The sequence below is a fragment of the Panthera uncia genome (genome assembly GCF_023721935.1).
Source record: "Panthera uncia isolate 11264 chromosome A1 unlocalized genomic scaffold, Puncia_PCG_1.0 HiC_scaffold_16, whole genome shotgun sequence".
NCBI lineage: Eukaryota > Metazoa > Chordata > Mammalia > Carnivora > Felidae > Panthera > Panthera uncia.
The window spans coordinates 27,030,990-27,057,039 of NW_026057576.1; the positions used below are offsets into that span (position 1 = coordinate 27,030,990).

General features: G+C 37.6%; 1 protein-coding gene across 2 annotated transcripts in view; it reads right to left on the bottom strand.

The window, feature by feature from the left end:
- AKAP11 (A-kinase anchoring protein 11) overlaps positions 1 to 26,050 on the bottom strand; it is a 49,231-nt gene that overhangs the window by 16,010 nt on the left and 7,171 nt on the right. For both annotated transcript variants that reach the window (XM_049646993.1, XM_049646995.1), the window contains exons 2-7: positions 20,276 to 20,385; positions 14,708 to 14,824; positions 11,809 to 11,856; positions 9,587 to 9,721; positions 7,714 to 7,978; positions 2,616 to 7,128 (exon numbers count right to left, since the gene is read on the bottom strand). In XM_049646993.1, the coding sequence (XP_049502950.1) occupies positions 2,616 to 7,128; positions 7,714 to 7,978; positions 9,587 to 9,721; positions 11,809 to 11,856; positions 14,708 to 14,824; positions 20,276 to 20,335 (5,138 nt within the window). In that variant the 5' untranslated portion in view covers positions 20,336 to 20,385. The remainder of the gene's footprint in view (positions 1 to 2,615; positions 7,129 to 7,713; positions 7,979 to 9,586; positions 9,722 to 11,808; positions 11,857 to 14,707; positions 14,825 to 20,275; positions 20,386 to 26,050) is intronic.

Genomic DNA, 26,050 nt, shown 5'->3' on the forward strand with positions numbered 1-26,050 from the left:
TGACATATTTCGTATTTTACTTCTTTGTCTTATTCCATTGGAACATAAGCTCCAGAGAACACATATTTTTGACCGTCTTACTTATTTCTGTATTCCCAGTGCCTGGGATAGATCCTGAACTGCCCACCCCCTTGGGGGCTATCCTCATTTTATATTTAAGATACAGCAACCAGAATTATAGTGGACGGGCACATTACAGTTTTGAGCCATAATGGAGCACTCCTTTGTTCTTTTTTTTTTAACACTTCTCTGGAATGTGCCACAATCTAATGGTTTTTTGGCTGAAATGACCCACTAGATGAGGTCCAGAGAAGAGTTTTAATGACTGTTGAGTTATTCTGCCTCAAAAATAACAGCTCAGAATACAGTTTAGATGTTTGCTCTTCTAAAAATGCACTACCATATAATTCCCCATTTAATACTCACATACCACCCTTCTGTACATTATAGCTCTGTGAAATATTTATGGTTATTTTCACGAATCAAACATTTGCAAGAAAGGGGACACTAGTGAAAGAATCCAAACGATACCTTTAAAAATAATCCATCTGAATGAATCCCCCTTAAAGCTTCAAAGGCAAACCATTTTAACATCAGAAACAGAAACTGGGAAACAGCACACTATACACACTAGAGTCAACTTTTAACGATCAGCACTTATAGAACCCTAGCCCAGTTATTAAGAAAAGAAGAGAAAAGGGAAAAGAAATACAAAGCAATATTCCACTGGCCTTGACAAAACGTTGGAATAGACAGCACCAGCTTATATGAACAAGTCCAAGGGCTGACTTACTCACCCAAGGGAGTAGGAAGGGAAAGTGAAAATACTGAGCTATCAATAATAGCATTTGCCAGGCCCTCGAGGGATGTCTTAGAGACTCCAATCTAGAGGTGAGTCTCTTTTTCTCCCACAGGCCTGGGGAGGCGCACAGGGAGAAACATTTAAAATAGTCTGAGGCTAATTTTATTTGAGGAAGATTGCTACAGGGGTAGAAAAGCCTAGTTTACTACAACTTATTTATCCATATATTTATTAACCACTTCTTATATGTCTATCATCATATTAAGAACTGATAGGTAATCATGAACAAAGAAAATGCAGGTCTAGGACAAAAGTTTGCAAATATTTACCATAAAGGGCCAAAGAGCAAACACTTAGGCACCGTTGGCCACAGATCTCTATTCCAACTACTCAATTCTGCAACTAAAGCATAGAATCAGCCATAGACAATACATAAATGAATGAGCACAGCTGTGTCCCAACATAACTTTATGTGAGGAACATAAAATTTGAATTTCATATAATTTTCACGTCACAAAATAGTATTCTTTTGATTTATCAACCACCGAGGAAATGTAAACACCAGTCTTAGCTCACAGATGATTACAAATAAAACAAAAAGCAGTGGCCAGATCTGGCCCGTGGGTTATAGTGTGCCAACTCCTGCTCTAGGAGAAAGGAGGCTGCCTGGTAGGGACCGCCCAGAAACAGCTCAAGAGGACGCTATGGAACAACTGCAGTCCAAGGTCCTCAACAAACCATCTCCCTATTTTAAGATGGCTAAGAAGAGAGACAGACATTGCCACGGCTTTGACAAAAGCCACTAAAAAATCTGAGAAAATCCTGTGACTCCATTAAATCCCACCCCGACTCTAGGAACTTTCTCTTTTCAGTGGGACTAGCAAAATCCTACCAGCTAATAACAGTGATGATCCTGATGCTTCCCAGGGAGGCAAAAAACGTTAAAAGCGCAAATCTGAACTCAAGTGTCAGAGTCTCTGAGCACAAGACACAGCACAAGACCCTGTGAGGCTCTTAGAAATGTCCCCTTAGATAGGGGCCTATCAAGAGAAGGGAGGGGCGCCTGGGTGGCTCAGTGGGTTAAGCGTCGACTTCAGCTCAGGTCATGATCTCGCGGTTTGTGAGTTGGAGACCCGTGTTGGGCTCTGTGCTGACAGCTCGGAGCCTGGAGCCTGGAGCCTGCTTCAGATACTCTCTCTGTCTGTCTGTCTGTCTGTCTCTCCCCTCCCCTGCTCACTCTCTGTCTCCCCCCCCACAAAAGTAAATACAGTAAACATTAAAAAAAGAATCTTAAAAAAAAAAAAAAAAAGAAGCAGTGATAGCAGCAGTGAAAATCTTTGTTTTTAAAGCTTTCTTCCTCACAGCAATTGGTTAAATTATGTTCTTTATAAGAAAACTTACCTTTGTGAAGAGAAAAAAATAAAACACTATAAAAAAATTTAATCTCAGAGTAGTTGGTTATCATTTGCTTTATACATTTGCTGTATAAAACCCTCCAGCTGTTCTTTCAATCCAGCTTTACCTACTTCGTAGCTCTGTGAACGAGGCAAGGTGACCATCCTCCCTAAGCTTCTTTTTCCAGCTTGGGAGATGGTTAACACCTCCCCTCAGAGGGCTGCTGGGGAAAAAATGAGACAACACAGACAAGGACTAACGTACAGGATATGAAACAATACACAAATGTAGTATGGAAAATTTTTTGTTAACTTAGGAGTTAAAAATAATTGTACCTTTCGGAACAGGACCTAAGACCCATATGATCAAGTTTAACGTTTCATTTTATCCTAAGACCCAAAAGAAATCTGAGACTCACCTGCTAACAGCACGTCCAACATTGGTCATCGCCGACGTCATTATTTCTGTGGTAAGGCTTTCGGCAAAGCTAACGCCATCCTGTCCAATCCCGCTGTCAGCCGCCAGACTGGTATTGCTCAGTTCTCTCTCTGCTTTTTCAATAGCTTCAGCAACTATCTTCTCCGCAAGCACTGTCTTCTTATCAAGACCAACATGAATTTGTGGGACATCAAGATGAAAAATTCTAGATTCCTGATAGATGTTGCTAAGTTTTGACTTAGAAGCTGGCTGACTAGTAGCAAGTGAATCCTGCCTGGAAACATGTTGAGATGAATTTCCAGTGCAATCATGCAGTTCTTTACGGTCACAATATCTGCAGGGTTGACTTATAAGAGGTGACAACTTTTCTGCATAAGTGACCCTATCAGCTGCTTTTGTGGACTCAGACGCATGGAAAACTGCAGATCCTAAACTGAGCTCTAAGGTATCATCCGCTACTTTTTTCGCATACTGTTCTATAGCTTGAACCACACTCTCTCCATAACCAAACCCATTTAAGCTGCCTGTACTGTGGTAAAATCTGTGATTTTGCGGGGAAGGCTGAAGAGCCTGAGGAAATTCTGGCTCAGCGAGCGACCTGGTTTCTTCATCACGTCCAGACTTTTCATAAAGGCAAGAATCTGTTAAGGATTTTGGCAAGCCAGCTGTAGACACTGTCAGCTCTTTTTTAACATCTCTTGTTATGCTGTGAGCAAGAGAGGCTGAAAAACTATACAGTTCAGAGCAGTCATTTTTGTATGTATCCAGCGTCCATTCACAAGTTTTATTTTTGCAAAGGTAAACTCCACTTATTTTACTTTGCCGTTCGTGATCTACTTCTTGGTGGTGTTCTTTATTTAAGAATATTAAGAGGTCGTTCTTGGTTGTCACCTGTGAGCTCTGCACGGAGAACATTTTTGAGCTGCACTTCACTTGGGCTGCCTTCGCTGCTTCTCGTAATCCTGACTTAACAGATCGATAGGCAAGTCTATTGGCATACTGATCCATTATTAACTCACTATTACCACCTTCCTGTTTGAGCACTTGGATAACGTGACCTGCATATTCGTCTGTCACGCTTTCGCAGCTGGGATACTTGTACGTCAGACCAGACACACAAGAACTTGGTGGTAATGAAAGACTGGACGGATCTACTTCTTTGGGGTCTGCTAGAGCCTCCATCTCCAACTTCTCTTCTGATCTATCGTCTCGGCCACCGTCCACGTAACAACTATTCCTCCTTTGCCTGAAAAGCACACAGCTTCTAACTTTTGCTATTTTCTCAGCCTCCGTAATGACTTCTGCTGCCAGGTCACCTGCAAAATTGCATAATATTTGTAAGTTTTCCTCTGAGTGACTTAAAGCAGTAGGTGACACACTTCTTTGACTCTTCACAGTTAAGCAAGGGCTTTTAACCTTGGGTTCCTGAGTTACTTTATTATCTAAATGGGAAGCTGCCATTTCTGTGGCCAGAGAAATGATGTGCGTAGCTAACGATTCCGCAAACTGAACTTTCTTCCCTGAGTGCTCTGACTTCACATCCACTTCCGGATGCTCTTCGTCTTCACTGCTTTCCACTTCTTCTGAAAGAGATCGCATGAGTTTCAACATGAACTCTTCTTTTTCTATAGTATTTTGTTCACTTTCAGACAAACTACCAACAGATGAGTTGTGAGGCGTAGAGGGTGGTGTAGCAGGTGCGAATTCTTTTGCCAATTCCCCCTTGAGCTTTTTGGTTAACTTCTTGATATCCCATTCAGAACTAGCCTGGGATGGTACTAGAGGAGTGGATGGAGGAGTATCGGGTATCACATTGCCGTCTCTAATCTTCTGTTTATCTTCCACGTGCAAACCATCTACACACGTAAGCACTGTAGAGGAGAAAGTATGTGAATGAGGACAAGGGTGGTCTTGACCAAAACACAAGGGCTCAAGTGCTGCATTATTCAAATTATCCTTTTTCATGGATTTGTCTTTAGCAACTTCCTTCAAATCAGGTTTCTGACCCACAATTGTCGGACAAGGTTGTGGTGTCTCTAAAGAAAATCCATGAACTATAGAACCTTTACATTCTGGAACACAGTCCTTTCCTACTGAAAGTGAACAGGGGGTTAAGTGATCTTGACCATCGAGAAATTTGGGGAACTTTTCCAAGGTCAACTGTGACTCTTCTCCAGGAACAAGCAAGTTTTCCTTGCGTTCAGCATTTTTATCTACATTTGAGATCGCTGATTTGCTTTTATCGATGGAATGTTTAATAATAGATTTAGATAATCGATCAGCAAACATATCCTTATTGCTAACTTCGCTCTGTTGCACTGTTGCTTGATCAGAACAGAAAGGAAGGGTTTCTCCCTTTACTGTTTTAGTTACACCATCTGTTTGTTCATCAACTGTTTTTGTACATTTGAATGATGTCATTGACTCTAAAGTTTCATTTACAATCGTATGCACCATTGCTGCAGAAAAGTTGTTAATAATCACAGGATCACTTGTTAATTTTGAAGAGCTCTGCACTTCAGCAGCATCATTAGTTGGTTTAAAGTCATTCTGGTTACCTGGATTGTGGTCTGAGGGTAAACAAATATTTCTGAGACACGCTACTTCCTCGTCTTTGTTTTTTGTGGTAACACATGTCTGGATAGAATCGCCATTCAAATTACTATCATCCGATGACCGACGAGATTTTGACTGATATATATTAGATGAGATATGATATGGGAGAAGGGCACTTCCTGCCAAGGGTACTGGTATCGAAGTAACAATTCCAGAAGTACAAAACAAGGCCTGCTGTACTGTGTATTCCTTTTTATGTTCCTGCATGGGTTTGGTCTCCATAAGGGTCTGGTTGTTAAAAGCAGGGGAAAACGTGGAGGTCTGTGTCGGCGGCGCTAAATTTCCTGCACTGGCATCCTTTATGGTATCTGTGGAAACACTAACTGCTGCCTTGGTTGAGAAGGTCACACCGGCTTGTGAAAGCTCGATGAATGCTTCCTGTAATACAGACTCAGACAGGTCTTTTGCGTAGGACTTCACTGCTTTGTCTTCATAGTCAAATGGCCAACACTGTGGAGATGCGGGTGTTGGGGGACAGGAAAACTGACACACCTCCATGATGCCTTCAAAAACAAGCTCTTCCGCAAGATCCGCAGCAAACCGAGCGACTGTGTTTGTGAATATCTGCTTTTTTACATACTGTAAATCCCTGAAAGCATTTGATAAAGCTTCACTCACCAAAAAATTAGCCAGACCACTAACAGCACGTTCTCTCAGTGAAAACGCACACTGCCTTCTCAGCTCGTTAAATGCCATCTGAAAAACAGAGGATGTCAATTTGATAGCCAGGTGACACAACGCATTGGTACACGAAGAGACTCCTTTCTGTAAGTCTTTAAATGCACTGCCAAAACTTTTTTCCACAAGGTCTGAGGCAAATTTCTGAATAGTATCTTTAATCATCAAGGATTTATTTTTAGATTTACTTTTTTGATCAAGGCTTCCACTGTGAAGAGCTATGGTTTTATTTTCTCCCTTCTTAATGCTATTAATGTCTGATGTGGCATTAGTATGTTGGGTATGAAGAACAGAGCCCAGAACCTTACATGAGATGCTATTCGCATAATCCTCATAGGTGTAATAAACAGAATCATGATCTTCATGAATCCTATCTCCACCAATATCTGTTTGGCAAAAACATTCAGCAGGAGTACAACCTCCAAGAGGGCTAAAGGCAGAGGATCGAATAGGGCTAAACAAACCACTGTCCTCCCCTGACGCCTTCACTGGGCGAGGTGAATCCGGGGCATCACACAGGTTACTGTAAGGGGATTCTGGTTTACGAGGAGTTGGCTTTCTAACGTTAGCTGGGAGAGCTGGACGCTCAAACTTGAATTTTTGAGGATTCATAGTAGTAGTTACAGAACAAGATTTTTCATGTTTGTGTCCTTTCTTTTGCGACGGCTTCCCTACAACAGGATCTTTTAGAAATGGACAAGAAGTCTCTAAAGTTTGTTCTAACTCATCAAACTGATCAAAACTATCAAAAAATTCACTTACTTCTGAGTCTGAATCCTCTATATCATCTTTCATCACAGGAATTTTAGGTAACTCAAGTTTTGCTTTTAAACTTTTTTGATATCCTTCTTCATCCAAGAAAATAACAGGACTTGGACTTGAGCATTCAGATTCAGAGGAATAGGCAGGAGAAGAAGAAAACAACATTTTCTGTGTATCACTACCTTTATCTGAAGCATTAGATGATCTATAGAAACTCTTTTGGATCCAAGGCTCAGAAATTAATGTTGTGACTGAAGTTTTCACAGAAGGTAGTTCTTTATGTCCCAGCATATTTATTAAGGAAGTTGAAGGTTTAGCCAATGACTTCTGCCTCCCAGAGCTAACCAGAATTCTTAAATCATGGGTTTCTAGATGGTGACCAGAAGAAGTCTGTGAAGCAGCATCACACTGGCTCTTTAGTGCAGCAATGCTTATTCCTATAGGAAAAGAATAAAGTGATCAAATTATTCTTGAACAGAATCTTTTAAAAATTAATTCACATCAATGGGAGTAAGTAGACTTTAAGCATGAAATATTTATTTGTAACATAAATGATTTCTACACTCTGTGGTTTACCAGATTCCTCCCAAATGAATTTGAGAGCAAATACACCTTTCACTAACATAATTTCATTTTACCTCACACATGGGAATATCTGGGTCTACAAAATGCTTAGTTTCTTGTTGCTGTGTGTTAGAAACACTAATATCGTCCCTCTGCCAGCTAACCCTTCTCAAATTTGAACCCAGGCATGGTCCAAACACTTAATGTAATGAAGCAAACACTGCTTGAACAGTACTACCAAAATAAGAACAGAAATAGCAAAACTAAAAACCAGGTAGCAATGAACTTAAAAATCATAAGAAAAATTCCTTGCACAATCAAAAAAACAAACAGGTAAAATGCTGAAACGGTATCAAATTTCAAAATAAATTTCAGTGGAACAGGCAGCCTTAAAACTTTTAAATCGAACATCAGACTTTAATTTCCTATTTCAAGAGAAAGTCTAGTAAAGAACAAACCATCAGTAAATGGCTTTAAAGGCTCTTCTTCCTCTAAGTGCTCAAAAGCAGTGACAAAGTCATCCTCTATGGAAGACACGGACTGGTTGGTGTCGTCATCATCTTCCTGAGCAGTCTCAAGTTGGCGCTTCTGATGCAAGTATGTGTCCAGGGTATATCTTATACCAGTAGCGTATTTACTTAGCAGGCTAAAGATAAAATCAATTCTGAGCCTTGGTAATGTAGGTGACACTCTCATGACACAGAGCATTCCAGAATGGTGACTCTTGGGGAAAATGAAAGATGATAAAAAATAATTTTAATTTCAACATGTATTATACAAACAAAGCACAGTATCTGGAAAGTGAAGTCTAGAAATAACACAATCTTGGGAAAAAAAGAAATGCATGGATCCTGGAAGGCTCCCTGATTTTGTATTGTTTAATTCTTTTCTTCATTCTTTCTCTACATTTCTCACTTCCCAATCTCTTTTCCTCCCAATCTCTCTCCCATCCGGCATTCAAATTCCACCTCCTCTAGCTCCTTAAATGTTACAGAACTTACCACCCATACCCTTGGCAATTATGCTTTCCTATATTACTATAAGCCCTAGGAGTTCCCTTGCTCATTAACCTAGCTCACCAACTACACTGTAAACTGCATGAGGGCAAGAACCAGGTTCTGTTCTATTTTTGTATCCCATTTTACAGTGGCTTCCACATTGATACCACCTTCTCTCCTATTATAAAAGAATCTTCCCCTCCTTTGACCTAAATTCCCCTAGTTTTACAATTTACCATGATGTTTACAGCTTTGATCAGGAATCTAAGTCATCAGATTTTTTCCATATGTATTACCTTAAAAAACGCAAATATTGACAAATGACTTACTGGAAAAGGTGGAAACTAAATAGCTAATCACCTCTTGTAATCCTAGCAAATAAAACAAAGTAAATATAAATGAAGAATATAATTAAGGAAATGAGGCAAGCAGTTCTATTGTTATCTGTAGACCTCCATTGAACACTGTAGTTTTTTAATACTTGGAATAATAAGTAACTCAAATTTTAAACCCACTAACTCAATTTTTAGGAGGTAAAAAATGCAAAGCATTTATCTTTGATGTATTATTAACAAAATAATACTTAGTATAAGAACGGAAAGCTGAAGGTTATAAAACTAACTAGCTGTCTGAAATGGTGACATTTTTATTTACAAATAAAGAACATGTCTTCCAATGTCCACTTTACACTGAATTTTTTTAACCAGAAAACGAGTTAAAGTATGTTCTCTAAAACACAATATTTATGGGGCGCCTGGGTGGCTCAGTCGGTTGAGTGTCCGACTTCAGCTCAGGTCACGATCTCACCGTCCGTGAGTTCGAGCCCCGCGTCGGGCTCTGGGCTGACAGCTCAGAGCCTGGAGCCTGCTTCCGATTCTGTGTCTCCCTCTCTCTCTGCCCCTCCCCCACTCATGCTCTGTCTCTCTCTGTCTCAAAAATAAATAAATATTAAAAAAAAAAAAAAAAAACCACACAATATTTATATAAATTTGGAAATGGTCATAAAAGGGGAAAGTGCCTACAGTTTATACAAAGGCAGAAGAAATTCAAGAAACCCAGAAATGTATTTTCTAAAACAAACTAATATGTATTGGGCATTATCATTTAGGGAACTTCACACATGAAAAATCTAATTGAAAGCTATGGCCAAAGTTATTCAATCCTTCAGTAATTTCAAAGCTTCATGAGTTATGTTTCTTATAAATAGTATTTCCTTGAGACAGCATTTAAAAAAAAAAGAAACTTGAAGCATTTAAAAGTTTAATACTCTCCATCAAATGTCATTGTAAAATTTGCCCTGAAAAACTCATTAGAAATTATATATAAAAGTTACCTGATTTGGAGAACCATTGTTTCCATCTGATGATTTATTTATATCCTTCATACAAATAATTTCATTTTCATTTAGACTGCAGAAGTGCAGTGAATTCAGAAGATCTGGAAGTTCCAAAGAAACTGCAGCTAAATCCTAATTTAAAACGATACAATAAATAACACTTAAAAAAAAATTTTTTTTTTAAGTTTATTTGAGAGAGAGAGAGAGCACGCATGCAGAAGGGGCAGAGAGACGGGGAGAGAGAGAGAATCCCAAGCAGGATTTGTACTGTCAGTGCAAAGCCTGACTCAGGTCTCAAACTCATGAACCGTGAGATCATGACCAGAGCCAAAGTCAGACGCTTAACCGACTGAACCACCCAGCTGCCCCATAACACTTTTGTTAAGACTCCTATAATGTGGGCTTTGTCTGAAAATCATAAGGTCCACTGGTTAATATAATTTCCAGTTCAAAATAGTTAATATGGTTTATCATACACAATCAATTTAACTTAAAAATAAAATGTACTAAAATATTGTAATACCTGCTGTTTCTGCAGTCTTTTCAAGTACTGATATCAAGCTACAAAGCATTTTTACATGGTACCTCCTGAATCCATGACAATTAGGCTTTTAAGAGTTTTTAGCTGCAAATATCAACCTGCAATCTTCAGGTTAACCATGGAATTTTCATACATATAGAGATTCTTCCCAATAGAATGTACTTCGCGGAGCTTAAGTTTTATATTTGCAAAATACAAATCTATTTTTCAGCCTTTCCTCTCCAACATATTGTATTAGATTTTAACTGAAAAATTTATGAAGATATAAAGAAAATAGATTTTGTTATTTTACTTATTTGTCCTTTTTATGTAAATATTTAACCCAGTGAAAGAATTATTAATGTCTTTGACCCCTCAAAGAGTACTTTCCTTTATAAACATGGCTTTATCAGTAACTCTTAAAGAGGAACTACAGTACGAGACAAATACTTTAGGGGGTGCCTGGGTGACTCAGTCGGTTAAGCATCTGACTTCAGCTCAGGTCATGATCTCACAGTTCGTGAGTTCGAGCCCCAAGTGCGGCTCTGTGCTGATACCTCAGATCCTGAAGCCTGCTTCAGATTCTGTGTCTCCCTCTCTCTCTCTACCCCTCCCCTGCTCATGTTCTGTCTCTCTCTGTCTCAAAAATAAATAAACATTAAAAAAAAATACTTCAGAACACTTCTCTTTTCAGCCTTATGTTCTCAGGAATATGTCTTCTCTTGTGCCTTCTGTCTAAGCTATTTCCTTCAGGGGCGCCTGGGTGGCTCAGTCAGTTAAGCGTCCGACTCTTGGTCTCGGCTCAGGTCACGATCTCACAGTTGGCGTGTTCAAGCCCTCCATCAGGGCTGACAGTGTGAAGCCTGTTAGGGATTCTCTCTCTGCCCCTCCTCCACACGTGTGCACACATATACACACACTCTCAAAACAAATACACTTTCAACAATTAAATAAAAATAAACTATTTCCTTCAGGCAAAGGCACAATCAAAACACACGGCAGAATTTTCATTATCACCTGATATGCATTATTCATAAAGAAGTGAACGGTATTACCTCTTCTATTAGGAGACACTTTACTACCACAAAAGGAAACACGTGGCAACCACAATTATTAAGAAGCAGCATAAGGTATAAAAAAAAAGTATGCCTACCACATCTGCAAGAGCTTCAACCCTCTTTATGTAACTGTGAAACTTTCCTTTGCTGATCATAATCTCAACTACCAGTCTCTCTCTAAATACCTGCCAAAATCAGGCTAAAATTTTTGCATTAGCTAATCACTAGTTTTTACAAATTTCGCCTTCTAAATTTAACACTATCTCAATTAAAAATATAATAATCTGAGGAAGTCAGATTTTGAGGCCATCCAAAATAAAAAAGAAGTCTTACTTTCTACGTTATGCACAGAATGGAAGGAAAGTTAGCCTGTGGCTTGCAGCCTTCTCAGATATATCACACTTGTGGTCTCCTAACCTAAAACTGCTCTCTGTAACAAGAATACTCTGCAAATGCTAGAAGTGAAAATGCCCAAAGCACACTCAAAAGCAGATCTCAAAATGTCATCTTTTAGCTTCAAATAGGAATGATAACAGAAGAGTTGAATGTACATTTTAGGCAAATAAGGCAAATTTCATGGTCTCAAATTTTGTTCCAAATAATCTCTCATGGTCTTTTCCAGTTCAATAAATCAACCATACCTGTATGTGAGCGGCATCTGTTTCTTCATTAAAACCTAGAAATGTGACCTGAATAAAAAAGGAATAAATCTCCATTGAGTTTTTAAGTCTTATCTCAATTATTGACAGAGCTGAGAAATAGAAAAAAGCACATAAAATGTTAAAATGTTGACTGCTATATACAAATGTTGAATCATTCTGTAATATACCTGAAACTGATTATGCTACAGGTTGATTATACCTCAATTAAAAACATTTTTTAAATGCTGTCATGGACAAAATGATTCCAATTTTCAAAGATCAGCACAAAGGATTTTTACCAAAGAAGTGGCTCCGTAATGCAGCTCTTCAACCTTCCCCATGTCCACTCCATTTGCAAATTTAATCAGTTCTATTCCACACACCCATCTCCTATACGTCCGCTTCTCTCCATGCCCCTGCCACCACCTCCCTGCATGACTACAGTCCTGTCCCACCCGGTCTCAGGAATGATGTCACCTCCTTGTCAAAACCCTTCCACACCTCCCACTGCAAAGTCCTAACTGAGGTTCCAAGGTTCTGGGTTAGCTGGTGCTTTCAACCTTTCCTTGCTTACAGTCATACACATGGGTCCCCTTTCTGGGTCTAGAACATGCCTAAGAGCTTTGCAGTAATGCCCCCTCAACCTGGATCACTGCTCCTCGGATGTTTACATGCCTCGCTCCTCCTCATTCTTCAAGAGCCAACTTAAATGTCACCCCCTCAGAGAGGCCTTCCCTGGGTAGGCCCCCAAGACTCCTTACTGACTCCCTGTGATATTATCACTTATTTCCTTCAACACCCATATAATAGAGGTTTCTCTGCAAAAGTTTATATAAATTAAATTCCTAAAGAATATCTAATGGCATGAGAAAATGTCACATTACGTAAAAAGGACAAGTTACAGAAAAGATGACACAGGTATATACACAATTTCAACCTTATTTTTAAAAACATACACATGAAAAACAATACTGGAAGGCGACACACCAAGTAAGCAGTGATTACCTCTAGATGGTAGAATTATAAGTGTTCTTATTTTTTGCTACTTTTTTTCACCATGTTTTTCTTTTCCCCTAATTCGTAAGACTAATTACAGGCATTCTTTTTCATGATTTCAGTATTTCTTAATTTTCTATAAGCATTACATACTACTTTTGTAACCCCCAAAAAGTATTATTTTTAAAATTTATATTATCTTTAGGTCTGCCACATCATAGGAAGGAAAATTTTCCATTTGAAGACAAAAATCTACTAAACAAGTACTATGACTAAAAATATGAAATACTTAAATGACAGCAATATGGATAATCAATTCTCAAGAATTATGGGAAAGCAGCATAGTTAAAACAGAAAGCAACACTCAATGTACTTTTTATCCCTTTCTGATGAGTTACAACCAAGTCACAATATTCTATTACCCCGGGATCCTTATTCTGATATGGTTATTACTTCCCAAAAGTGTTCAGTTAATTCCAGGTTTCTAGGTACATTGTTTGGCTCCAAGAGCCAATCTCCTCATCTATAAAACTTAAAGCAATACAACTCCTCTTCCACGGTTGGGAGGGTTAACAAGACAATGTGGAGGAAAGTGCCTGGCACAGCACAGGCACTCAGTAACAAAGAGACACTTAAAAACAAGCTTCCTTTCTTCGAAAAAATACTTTGAGCTACGCACACCCTCAAGTGAGACAGAAATTCCTGCTATTCTTTCAAGTTTCCTTTTACTGTATACAAAAGAGAAAATAAGTTGACATGGGGTTTTGAAGATGCCAGTAGTTTTATATTTCCCATCGACCAAGGAAGGCTTTGCCAAGGAATGTGGGCTCGGAAAGGCACTACGTCAGCAGCTAGAGAAAACAGGCTGGAAAACTGAGGGCAGAAGGACACAGGAGACCTGTCACACTTGGCAACAAGTGAAGAGATTAAGGGTGGCTGGGCTTTACTAAAGTAAAGCAGGAGGGATAACAAAGAAGATAACAGGCAAGAGCCACAGAAATTAGCAGACGCAAATAGAAAAGGCTTGGGTCAGAGAACACTAGGCCTAAAAGGTATGCTCATCAGCCTGTGGAACTATCTCAAGTATAGTTTCTCAAGGAGTATGGAAGAAAAGCATTCCCCAAAATAAGAAAATCCATTTGACAATAATATATATATATATATATATATATATATATATATATATATATATATGAAAATCCCTATTTTTTATTAGATCCTTGGTTTCAAAAAAAATTTTTTTTTAACTAACATACTTATCATCTTTGAGCTTGAATAACCTAATATCTTACTTCTCTCATTTGGTAACATTGGTAACATGAATGTGTTGATTAACTACAGCTGTATTGCAAGAAAAAATTTACTTCTTTTCACAGTAATAAATCCAAACAAAGACTGGAAACACTGATGTAGCATAGAAATAGGTGAGCAAGTAGTTAGTATACCTTTAGTATATATATTAATTTCAAAATAAATTTATCACTACTTTTTCATTTTGTATCAAAGTGCTGAATTTAAATAACCAAGAAAACTAACAATAGCCAAAAAAATGAATATATGAAAATAGTATATATTTCATGTTTCAGAGTACAGCAGGAATCATCTAATATAGTGCTGTATGTCCAATGAGTGATCAACAATGTCTATGCACTGAATTAAATGTGCTCGTTATAATACACTAAGACAATTATGTTGGTGGATATTTAAAACAGGTATTTCTCATACTGAATTAATATAGAGAGATTTTAAACAATTTAAAAATAGACGATGCAGCTTTACAAAGGATGAAAATACACAAAAGTACCATGTGTTTTATTACGAAAAGATATAGAAAGTATTACAAAATAGCATGAAAATACACTGTGTTTTATTAGGAAAAGATATAGAAAGTATTATGTCAAACCTCAGTCAAATTGGCATGTTCCTCCTGCTTTAAACAGTCCTCCGCTGATACACTGCATAGTTCCTTCTCACTCTGTAATAAAGACTTGACCGACTGGAACACATCTTCACTGAAACTCTGAAAATAAAAGATACTCTTAATTTAGTTAATTCTAAGACAAGGTAAAAGATCCTGGAGATATTCTACTTTTAAGTGTACCGTCACTAACTCTCCAATTAATATGCATTTGATAGCTACAGAATATCTACAGAATTCAATAGAGCTGAGAGGAAGAAAGAACAAAAGGCTTATTTAAGTAGAGTTCCAAGTGATCAAAACACACACACACCACAGCCCAGGCATTCGACCTATTAGAAGCTCATGAGGCCCTCACAATGGGTACACTTACTCTTACCCTACACTAAAACCCAACAGACTACATGCCTGATTTCCTAGTCATTGGCAGAACAGAAGCAACAATTTATATAAGGAGTGAGATGATGTGGAAACTGTAATGAGGCATGCTAACCAAAGTGATTACTCTCATAACAAAGTTGGAGATGGAAAAGAAAGAGAGTAACCTGAACTAACGCTTTTCAGGGTCTTAACACAACTAGATGATAAGGCTTTCCAGATTTGGCAGAAGAAAGGTCACAAGTGCAAAGGAACAGATGGAAGAAAAATTTATATAAAGAAAATAATGAGTATGATAGTCAGACATAAAGAGAATGTTAATTTCCTTCTACCATATTCTCCTTCCACTGATTTGTTGATCTGCTCTTATCAGAAATGTCCTTACTCTCTAATCTTCCCCTGTAGAAATCCTACCCAGTCCAAGACCTATGAAGATTTTCCCACCCCTTAGTCATTATCAAAGTTTCTATTGTATTGTCTGCACACTGAGATCATGAAGTCCATATCATAACACATCACCATTACTGTCTCTACATGTATTTGTCTTTCCTACCATTAAACTAAATTATTAAGGTCAGAGACTACATTTTATTCAATGCTTCCTCAGATTTCAGTACCTTACGTACTATATGAACTCAGTAAATGTTTGCTAATTTTAATAAATTAGAAATTAGTGGAAATCTTTGGTTTAAGAGATACACGTAATATGAAACCAAAGCAGTCAAGAAAATAACGTGATGTTAAATTTGAATACGAATTATCAATATGAACTCATGATTCTTAAACACATGTACTACATTTTTCCATTAAAAGATCACAGAAGCAGGGTGCCTGGGTGGCTCAGTTGTTTAAGGGTCTGGTTCTTGGTTTTGGCTCAGGTCATGGTCTCGCAGATTCGTGGGTTCCAGCCCCACACTGGGCTCTAAGCTGGCAGTGAGGAGCCTGCTTGGGATTCCCTCTTTCCTCTCTCACTGCCCCTCCCAGACTCGTGCCGTCCCTCTCTCTAAATAAATAAATTCATTAAAAAAGAAAAAAAGATCACAGAAGCAATGACCCTCAGTAGTAATGAGCATACCCAGCACCCAGATTTTGGTTTCTAAATACCATTTGCTAATAAAAGAACTACAGCTCCTTAGGAAAATGGCTGGTTCCAAGCTGGAGGCAGAGAAAACATGATGTGTGGATGGAACATCTTAATTGTGACAGAAAGCAATGAAGACCTCAGGGACCAACTGGGTCATTTCAAAAGAACACAGAAGCAATAGGTGAAGGGGATTAAGAGCACACTTGTTGTGAGAAGCACTGAGTGATGTAAAGAATTGTTGAATCACTATATTGTGTACCCGAAACTAATACAACACTGTATGTTACTTTTTAATTCCTTTTTAATTCCAGTGTATGTACATACATACATACACTGGAATTAAAAAAAGAAAACAGAAGCCAACTTGAAGGAATTCCTACTGGCCAAACTTGGGCATCTAAAGAATAAAAATAGTTAATGGATCATAACAACTGGATTAAAAAAAAAAATCTATGAATCCATTAAAAGAGACAGATAAAAGGATGGGGGTTGGGGGAAAATATGTGTACATATAAGAATGCTGGATGACAAATAAGGAAAGAATAACAAAATTTAAAAATGCCATTTGTAACTCCCAAAGTAATTAGTGATTTAGGGAAAGATTATCAACGTATCCTAATCACTGGGTTAAAAGCTACTGGAGGAGAACAGGATACTCTCTCTCAGCATCATCCTACAGATTACTTAACTGTACTAATTACAAAGGATACATGTCTTTATATTGGTGATATCTGGTGATACTGGGGGAAGACCAAAGAGACACAATACCCAAGTAAGTGTGAATCTTGACTGGATCCTACCTAGATGAAGAACAAAGTAAAAATATCAAGGATATCTGAGACAATTAGGGAAATTTGTATATGAACTGCATGTTAGATGATGCTACTGAATTAATAATTTTCTGAGGGGCTCTCATGATGCTGATGTTCCTAAGAGATGCCTGCAGCATACTCTCACATGGTTTCAAAAGGGAAGTACGTTTGTGTGTGCACATGTATTTATATACACACACAAACAGAATGGGTTGGCAAAATGTTAACAGAGGGTGAACCTAAGTGAAGAGTATGTATAGTGTTCACTGCACTGAGTTTTTTTTCCTCAGCTTTTCTATGGGCTTAAAAATATTCTATGTGGCGCCCGGGTGGCTCAGTCGGTTAAGCATCCAACTCTTGATTTTGGCTCAGGTCACGATCTTGTGGTTTGTGAGATCGAGGCCCACATCAGGCTCTACACTGGCAGTGTAGATTCTCTCTCTCTCGCTCTCTCTGCCTCTCTCCTGCTCTCTCTTTCTCTCTCTCAAAATAAGTAAAAATAAACTTTAAAAAATATTCTAAGTTTTAAATGATTCTGTTTTCATTAATGAGTGGAGGTTTTCAGAATAATGTACAAACAACTCAAAAAAAGGAAAAAATCTGAAATCTGAACCTGAACTACTGATATAAATTCATGGCACTGAAAGGACAATGAGTACTCCTAGTACCCAGGGTACTTGGTTCCTAAATACTATTCAGGGTTTTTTGGGAAAATAGCCAATTTCAGGTCTGAGGAAGGGTAAGTAGATGGTGAAGCTGGGTCAATCTGTTATACTAGAAAGTAGGGAAGCAATCAAAGAATTAAGAGCCTGAGACAAAACAACACAGGCACCAGCTTAGAGGGACTCCCAGGGACCAAGTTAGAGACCCTCTGAGCAACTTAAACTAATAAGTAAATGCATAAATGACTATAAATAAAAGATTGGAAAATACAGAATTTTTAAATCCATGCGTCGAGCAATACAAATGAATGAATGAATGAGAATAAACTCACTTGCATATTACACCAAATCACTAATCTGAAAATTGGTAATTCAAGGGCATTTACCATGTCTTTTTAGGAGATACTGTAGTTCATTTAACCTTAATGAGAGAAAGGTTTTCTTTAAGAATTCTCGCTAACTGGGGAGCCTGGATGGCACAGTGAGTTAGTTAAGCATCTGACTGGCTCAGATCATGATCTCACAGTTTGTGAGTTGGAGCCCCGCATCGGCTTCTGTGCTGACAGCTGAGCCTGGAGCCTGCTTCGGATTCTGTGTCTCCCTCTTTCTCTGCCCCTCCCCGCCTCATGCTCTGTGTCTCTCTCTCTCTCAAAAATAAATAATAAACATTTCAAAAAGTTAAAAAAAAATAAAAGAGTTCTAGCTAATAAATGTAAAAGGAATGATAACATTAGGAAAATCATCATTTTGCAGCTTCCAGGAAATAAGATTCTGGAAAGGGTCATCAAGGATGCCAAATAGACAAAAGGTTGCTGGAAAAAACAAGATACTTGCACACAGCCATGTATCACCCTCATAGATTATTTGATAACTAGAAAATATAAAATATACTTTTAAAATGGACAGTTCTGGCAGAGTGATTACCTTCATCAACTGATCAATTTTTGTATCACTGATCACACGAAAACCTGAAATTCTGTCCTCACATCATTCTATACATTATTCTTGCCAAAAATGTTTAACCTGAATCTAATCAAGCATTTACACCTAACTTCTAGAATCTATGAAATGGAGAAGAAAGAGGAATAAGTTAAATACCACTGTGAGAAAACAACCAGACAGATCCAAAATGTGGGACATTGTACAAGAAACTGGTCCAGTCTGTTCAAGAAGTCAGTCTTGAATTTTAATAAATCAAAAAAAAAAAAAAAAAAGAAGGGAAACTCTCAGACCAAAAGTAACATAAATAAGTCATAATTATCGAGTGCAACTTAAGGCCTAGAAGCCTAGACTGAATCCAAAATGGGGGTGGGGAGGACTGCAAAAGAGATTTCAAGGATAATAAAGGAAATCTGAGTACATCTGGATATTGGATAGTAGGGAATTATACTGAATTTTCTTGAATGTGATCCTTGCACTACTTTTATACAATAACTGTATTATTGTTATGTGGGAGGATACTGTGATCCCTGGGAGAAGCACACTCAAGTATTCAGGAGTGAAGAGACATTAAGACCATAACTGTCAAGTTGGTTCTGCCACAAAGTAGACACGTGCGTGTACACACACACAAACACACACACACACACACACACACACACACACACACACAGAGTAAATAAAACAAAATACAACTGACCCTTGAACAACATGGTTTGAATTGCATGGGTACACTTACATGTGGATTTTTTTCAATGAACATGGTACGATACCGTATATGTATTTTCTCCTCCTTATGATTTTCTTAATATTTCCTTTTCTCTAGAACTTACTTTAAGAACACAGAATATAATACATATACAAAATATGGGTCAATCAACTGTTTAAGTTATTGTTAAGGCTTCACATCAAGAGTAGGCTGTTAGTGGTTAAGTTTCTGGGGAACCAAAATTTGTACATGATTTCTGACTGCACAGGGGTTGATGCTCCTAACTCTGACATTGTTCAATGTTTACTTTATTAACAACTGTTGAATATGGTTGATTCGTATGAAAGTTTATGTGTAGGTGTGCTATGAATTTAACTCTTCTTTATGCTTGAAATTCATAATAAATTCATAATAAAATTCATAATAAAATGTTAGGGGAAAAAAAGGTCAAGAAATGGAAGAGTAACCAAACTGTCTTAAGAGGAAAAAAGAGGGTTCTTCCACCAACTACAAACAAAGGATCGGGAATCATATTTATTTTGCTCACTACTGATTATCCAATACCTAGCACAGCGCCTGGAATGTAATAAACACTCAAATTTACATTTGCTGAATGAATGAGTAAATGGTAATATTTTGGGGCAAAGGTAAAGGTACGTAAGAAAACTTATAGCTGATGTTTACATTGCTAAAAGATGGAAGATCTTGAGAAAATAAAAAACAGAAAACTATCTGTTGAGAAGAAATGGGGAGGCATTGCAATCTCTGGGAAATAAAGTTGACTGTCTCCATTACCTCATAACACTATTTTCATATATGCCAATTCTGCAAGATTTTAATATTACTAATTACAATATTGAGATTCGTTTAAAAATAAGAATATCATACAGCTGCTTAACGAGATCTTAAAAAGTGATCAACATTTTTATTAAAACTATCACTAAAAGAAATCTAACACAGTGAACTTACTTTTCTGACAGATGCTCTAGTCTTCACGTGACTGTTTCTCGAAGTCTGGACGGCTGCCATAACTATATTGCTTTTCTGTGTAATCAATGAAGAATTAGTCCATAAAACACCTAAAGAAAACACATTAAAAGAAAACTACTGATTTCAGCGATTCAGGCAAGCATTTTGTCCTAAAATAAGGTCTTTAAATTCAGTCATTTAAAAAAATTAAAACATAAAACAAAAATTCTGAGACATAAACAATTATTATAAAGTAGTTTACCCTTATTTATTCAATCTCACTGCCTTTGTGAGGTTTTTTTTTTGTTTTTTTATTTTTGTGTTTTTACAAATAAGAAAATACTTGAAAGTCTTAATAAGAAGTGTTTAGAAAACCTTTTAAAATCTAAAATAGTGAAGATTACAAAAAAATCCGAGCCTTCTTGCCTCCCAAAAGTCACTCTAACCCTACAGCAACCGTGAATGTGTGAATGTTTTTTACACCTTCTTATTTCTTGGGTAGAAATATTTGATAATATGCAAATGAGAATATGAAATCTGTGTAGATAAAATAAAATCACATAAACAATAACAAATTCCTTATTTAGCCATCTTAACAGCATACCAATGACTAGAGTTAAAAAAAAATCCAAGTTAAATGATTAAGAGTACTTACAACACATGTACACGTGTATACACATACACACACACACACACACACACACACACACACACCCCTCTTGGAAGAAACTCTGAAACTAAAGGACTTAAACTTTTTATCAATGTTTTAAGGCAGTACCTTTGAGAGTTCTGAATTAACCATTCAAAATTCACATCTGACCACACAGTACCTTGTTCATTTAAAATCTACTTGGACTTGATGCTATGGATACAGGGGAGAATAAAGCAAAATGGCCCTTGGGTTCAGAGCGTTGGAAGAAAAACATTTTATTATAGTAAAGAATGAGAATAGGAAGTGAATTCTAAATCATTAAATAACTAAAAAATTTGAATCAATAAAGATTTAAGAAATGGTTAGTTTCAACCAAACTGGCCTTACCAAGAATTAACCTAGTTGAGGTTTTCAAGGCATCCGATTAATGTAAGTTTACACTATGAAAAGATTTATACGCAAAATCAAACATCAACTAGTTTCCATCAGAACTGCAAAAAAAAACCCCTAAATTTCAGTGGAGTTCTAATTTTATACTCTTTCACCGTAGAGATAAAACCAAAGTGTGTATGCATGCGCATAGATTCTATTTTTTTTTATTTATTTAGAGAGAGAGGGTGCGCAAGTGGGGGAGGGGTAGAGAGAGAGGGAGAAAGAGAATCTCCCAATCCGGGACTCGAACCCACAAACCATGAGATCATGATCTGAGCCAAAATCCCACGCTTAACCAACTTAGCCACCCAGGTGCCTCTAGGTTCTAATTTCTAATAAAGAATTATGATGCTATTCTATTCTGAACTAGGATAAATCCTAGTGGTCTCTTTAATAATAAAATGTGACTAATGACTAGAATTGAAGTAGGACTGTGAGAAAGGCAAGGGAGGTCTCAACAGTACAAGATAAAGAGCAACATACCAGGACTCAGAAGAGTACCATTTGTGTCCTTGTTCATCCTCTCATTAGCTTGGTTTCCTCCAGGTAAATTGAAGTATCTTTGGATCTGTTTCCTCAATGCACATATCAACTTACTTACTGGAGAAGTTTATTGTAAGAATGAAATGGAAAATAATTTATAGGAGGCATTTTGGAAACTATAAATAATAGTTAAAAGAAAAATTAAAATATTTACTTACAGGCCAAAATGATCAAGGGGGCCAAATTCTCAAAACGAGGTATAAACATAAAAGTTTATGTGGCCAAGGCAAGACAATAATCCTTTTTACTCCTCTTTACCCATAGAGTTCTCTTCAACTGCCAGAAACCCTCAGAGGCAAAGGGACTTGCCTTAAGTACCATATAAAATACAAAGGCCAACACAAGGGTTCCAGAAAAGGAAAATTCTCAAACACGGCGCCTGAGTCAACTAGCATCTTTCTGGTGGGCAAAAGTGTAATGCAAATCTAAACTCTGAAAATATTCCTGTGCTATGATACAACAATTCTACTTTTGGGAACTCATCAAAGAAAACAATGATCCTAGAGCATCTAGGGTCCTAGCGAGAGCTTCTAAGGCTCCAAGTGCTTTACTAAGAGATTTACATGAAGATCTCATTTAATCCTTAGGACTGGTACAGTAGTACTACTCCAGTTTTACAATGAGAAAAACTGAGGCAAGGACGAGTTAAGCAACTCATGCAGGCCCACACAGTAAGCAGGAGAGCTGAGATTCAAATCCAAACCTTCAAACTCTAGCACCCCAGGTCTTAACCAGTATAAATGTTTGAAAAGGTGTTCAAACACCAGTGTTAAGGTCTGAAAAGGTATTCAAACACACTTTATACTGGAAAGAAATAAGAAGCACTCTAGATGCCAGACAGGAGAGTGACTGAGTAACTGAGATGCATTCCCTGTTGATGCAGTCATGTTAAAAATAACACTGAAGGGGGTGCCTGGATGGCTCAGTTGGTTAAGCGTCTGACTTCGGCTCAGGTCATGATCCCCCAGTTCACGGGTTCAAGCCCCATGTCAGACTCTGCTGACAGCTCAGAGCCTGCTCTGGATTTTCTGTCTCCCTCTCTGCCACTCTCTCTCTCAAAAATAAACATTAAAAACAACAAAAGTGTAAAAAAACCACATCTCTTCCTAAATAACTACAACACTGAAAGACAGAGGAACAGCGCACAAGGCATCTTCCCCTTCTCTGACTCCTGAAAGGGCCGAGTTGGGGAAAGAGATGGGAAAAAGCAATCACCTTTGCAGCTGCTAACCAAAGTCAATAATGAGCAAAGATTACACACTCAGGAAAGAAGGTGACTGGTTATCTAGATGAGCCGCTTACCGGAAGGTGCTGTGACATGCCAGGCCCCTGACAAGGAGGTTGGGGGAGGCCAGGGTGCTCTGAGACAACATCCCGGATTTGACACCTCTAATTACCCCAGTGCTCTACCTACAATACTCCTGAATAGCAGACTGGGGCAGAACACTCTTTTCACAGTGCAGTACTAAAGCAAATAGAATCCAGTATTTAACAGACCTATGAAGGAACATTAAAAACATAAAATAAAAAAGTAAAAATACACTAAAGACAAAAAAAAAAAAAAAAGCCCAGACAAATATAATCATGTCACCCAAAACCCATATAATCTATTTTCAGACCACTACCTCAGAATTTATATTAATAAAAAAGAAACTATATTTAGTTCTGTATCTTCACTCATTTTCTGAACCCTACTCCATCTCTTTGTGTTTAACGTAACACGAGTAAAATATTATCTCACAAAGGGAAAAATCTATCAGAGAATAATCTTTGCAACAGCCTATCCAAGTGAATCCAACGTGAGACAGAGTGACTCATACCTCTGGTAAAGCAAAGAAAAAAAAAATGTATCTTTGGAAATGATGTGAAGACAGATGGGGGGAAAAGCAACAGAGCACGGTTTCTTCACCACCTTATATATTTCGAGGGAATGCAGTTTTAGCCAGATTTCACAAGAGGAGCAAAACTCTAGTGTTTTCCCCTAAACACCTTTGTGTTATGATGGTAAACTTTTCACTGAATGCTTTTTTGATTTGTGCCCTATCACAGGTAAATAAACAAGAGTCCTAAACAAGGAATAAAACAAAGTGTGTTTCTGTACAAAGAAATTAGAGTGATCCAGATCATTTTTTGAAAGCAGATCAGAGAGAAGAAAGTACAGACAGACAGGGCAGAAAACTGAAAAGGACACAGGATATAAAGACAATACCATGAAATAATCAAAATCCCCTCAGAAGCAACCAAAAGGCAGAATGGATATTGCTAAAGACATCGGAACACCAAGGGAATCTTAAGAAATATCACAGAATACAAACAGATGAAAGCATTGGAAAACAATTATGAAGAGTATAGAAAACACACATATGGGGCACTTTGAATAAATTACACTTATCTTAGGATCCTGTGATTCCCCTTCTTAAAATTTATCCTACATATACACTTGCACAAAATTCATAAATATATATGTGAAAGAATAGTCACTAAAACAAAAAAAAAAACTAAAAATAATCTAGAAGCCCATCAATTCAAATAAATTATACTGCATTCGTATGACTGATTTTTACCAGCTGTTAGAATTAGATGAATACACACTGATGTGACAGCATCACCACAAATTAAGGGGAAAAGCAAATTGCAGAACAGTGTAAACAGTACGCTCTTTACTTGTCATTAAAAAAAAAATTACATGAGCCAACTGTGTGTGTATATTTGTATAGGCCTCGGAAATACCATAATGGATATAGACTAAACTCATGACAGTGGTCATTCATGACAACTGGGACTTTTTTTTAATGTTATGAAATGTCACATACCTATAATATGGGAAGATGATACACTGTTAAGTAAAATAAGTTTCCACATGTTCACAGTATCCCATTTTTGGGTAAAATCTGTATAACTGCACATGTGTTATTTGTATATGCGACATAAAAGAGAACATGTACTAGATGAGTACATTGTTTTTTTACCTAAGTAGACGCAATTATGCTGGTTTTATTCTTCTGGATGTACAGAAGTTCTTTTATAATCAGAAAATAAGTACTTCCCACGTCTTTCCTCCTCTCCTCTGGCCTAAGAAATTTTCAAGTTGGCATCATCTATTTCCTGACCTTTTTATAGCATGAGTTAACCAAGCCAAGGAGTCTCTGAAACCCCTTCCTTGTCTTCTATCAACACTCTCGTCCTATCTTGACTCTCTTCCTATGGCACTGGTTCTCAAACTTCAGCACAGGTGTGGATCAGCTTATTTCTAACCCGTTCCACCCCGGAAGATCCAGATTCAGGAGGTCTACATGGAATCCTGAAATCTATACCTTTAACAAGTACCCTCTGTGATTTCTAAATGAGAACACTTCTGTCTCTCTAGGTACTACATTAGTCTCCTTCTCTAAATTTTTTTCACAACTTGTTACTCAAACACTAATATTTCTAACCTTCATTCTTGTCCTTTGTGGTATTCAGTCTACCTAGTTTTCCAAGGATATTCAATCTCTACCTCTGATTTTAACTGTGCAAATAAGTCCCTAATGTCTATCTCCAGTTCAACTCCTGTACCTGTGTTTCAGTTCCTTGGGTCCAATTTTCTATTCAATACTTCTAACTAAATATCCCAGTTACTCCAAAATTGGTACGTCCAAAAACTGAATAAAACTTTCTCTCTAAACAATTTCTCTCCGTAGAGCCAGTAAACCAACTGAGCCAGCAGGCTAAGCTGGAAACTGGCTTTTCCCTCAATCCCTATAGACTACCACATCTAGTCAGTCACCAAATCCTGACCTGTCACCCTCCTAAGCTTCCCTCAAACCTACCCTCTCTTCCATCAGCTAAACTGTCATTTACTCTTCATGCATCAGTTGAAGGACCTCCCTCCTTGAGGAAGACTTGGCTCATCTTACCAATCCTTCCTTGCCCAAACAGTAGCCACCACCTCTGTGCTCTCCCAAGGTGGGTTGTCCCAGTCCATTTTTTTTTCCTGCTTCCTTCCTTTTGTGAATTTCTGGAGGACAAAAATGTTTTATTGTATTTATATTCTAACACAGAAGGCAAATCAAACATCTGCTGAATAAATAAAAAGTCTTTGAAGAGGCAAGTATACCTTCAAATGTTTCAATGGGTACTTCTACATTTAATGAATCATTATCAGCTTC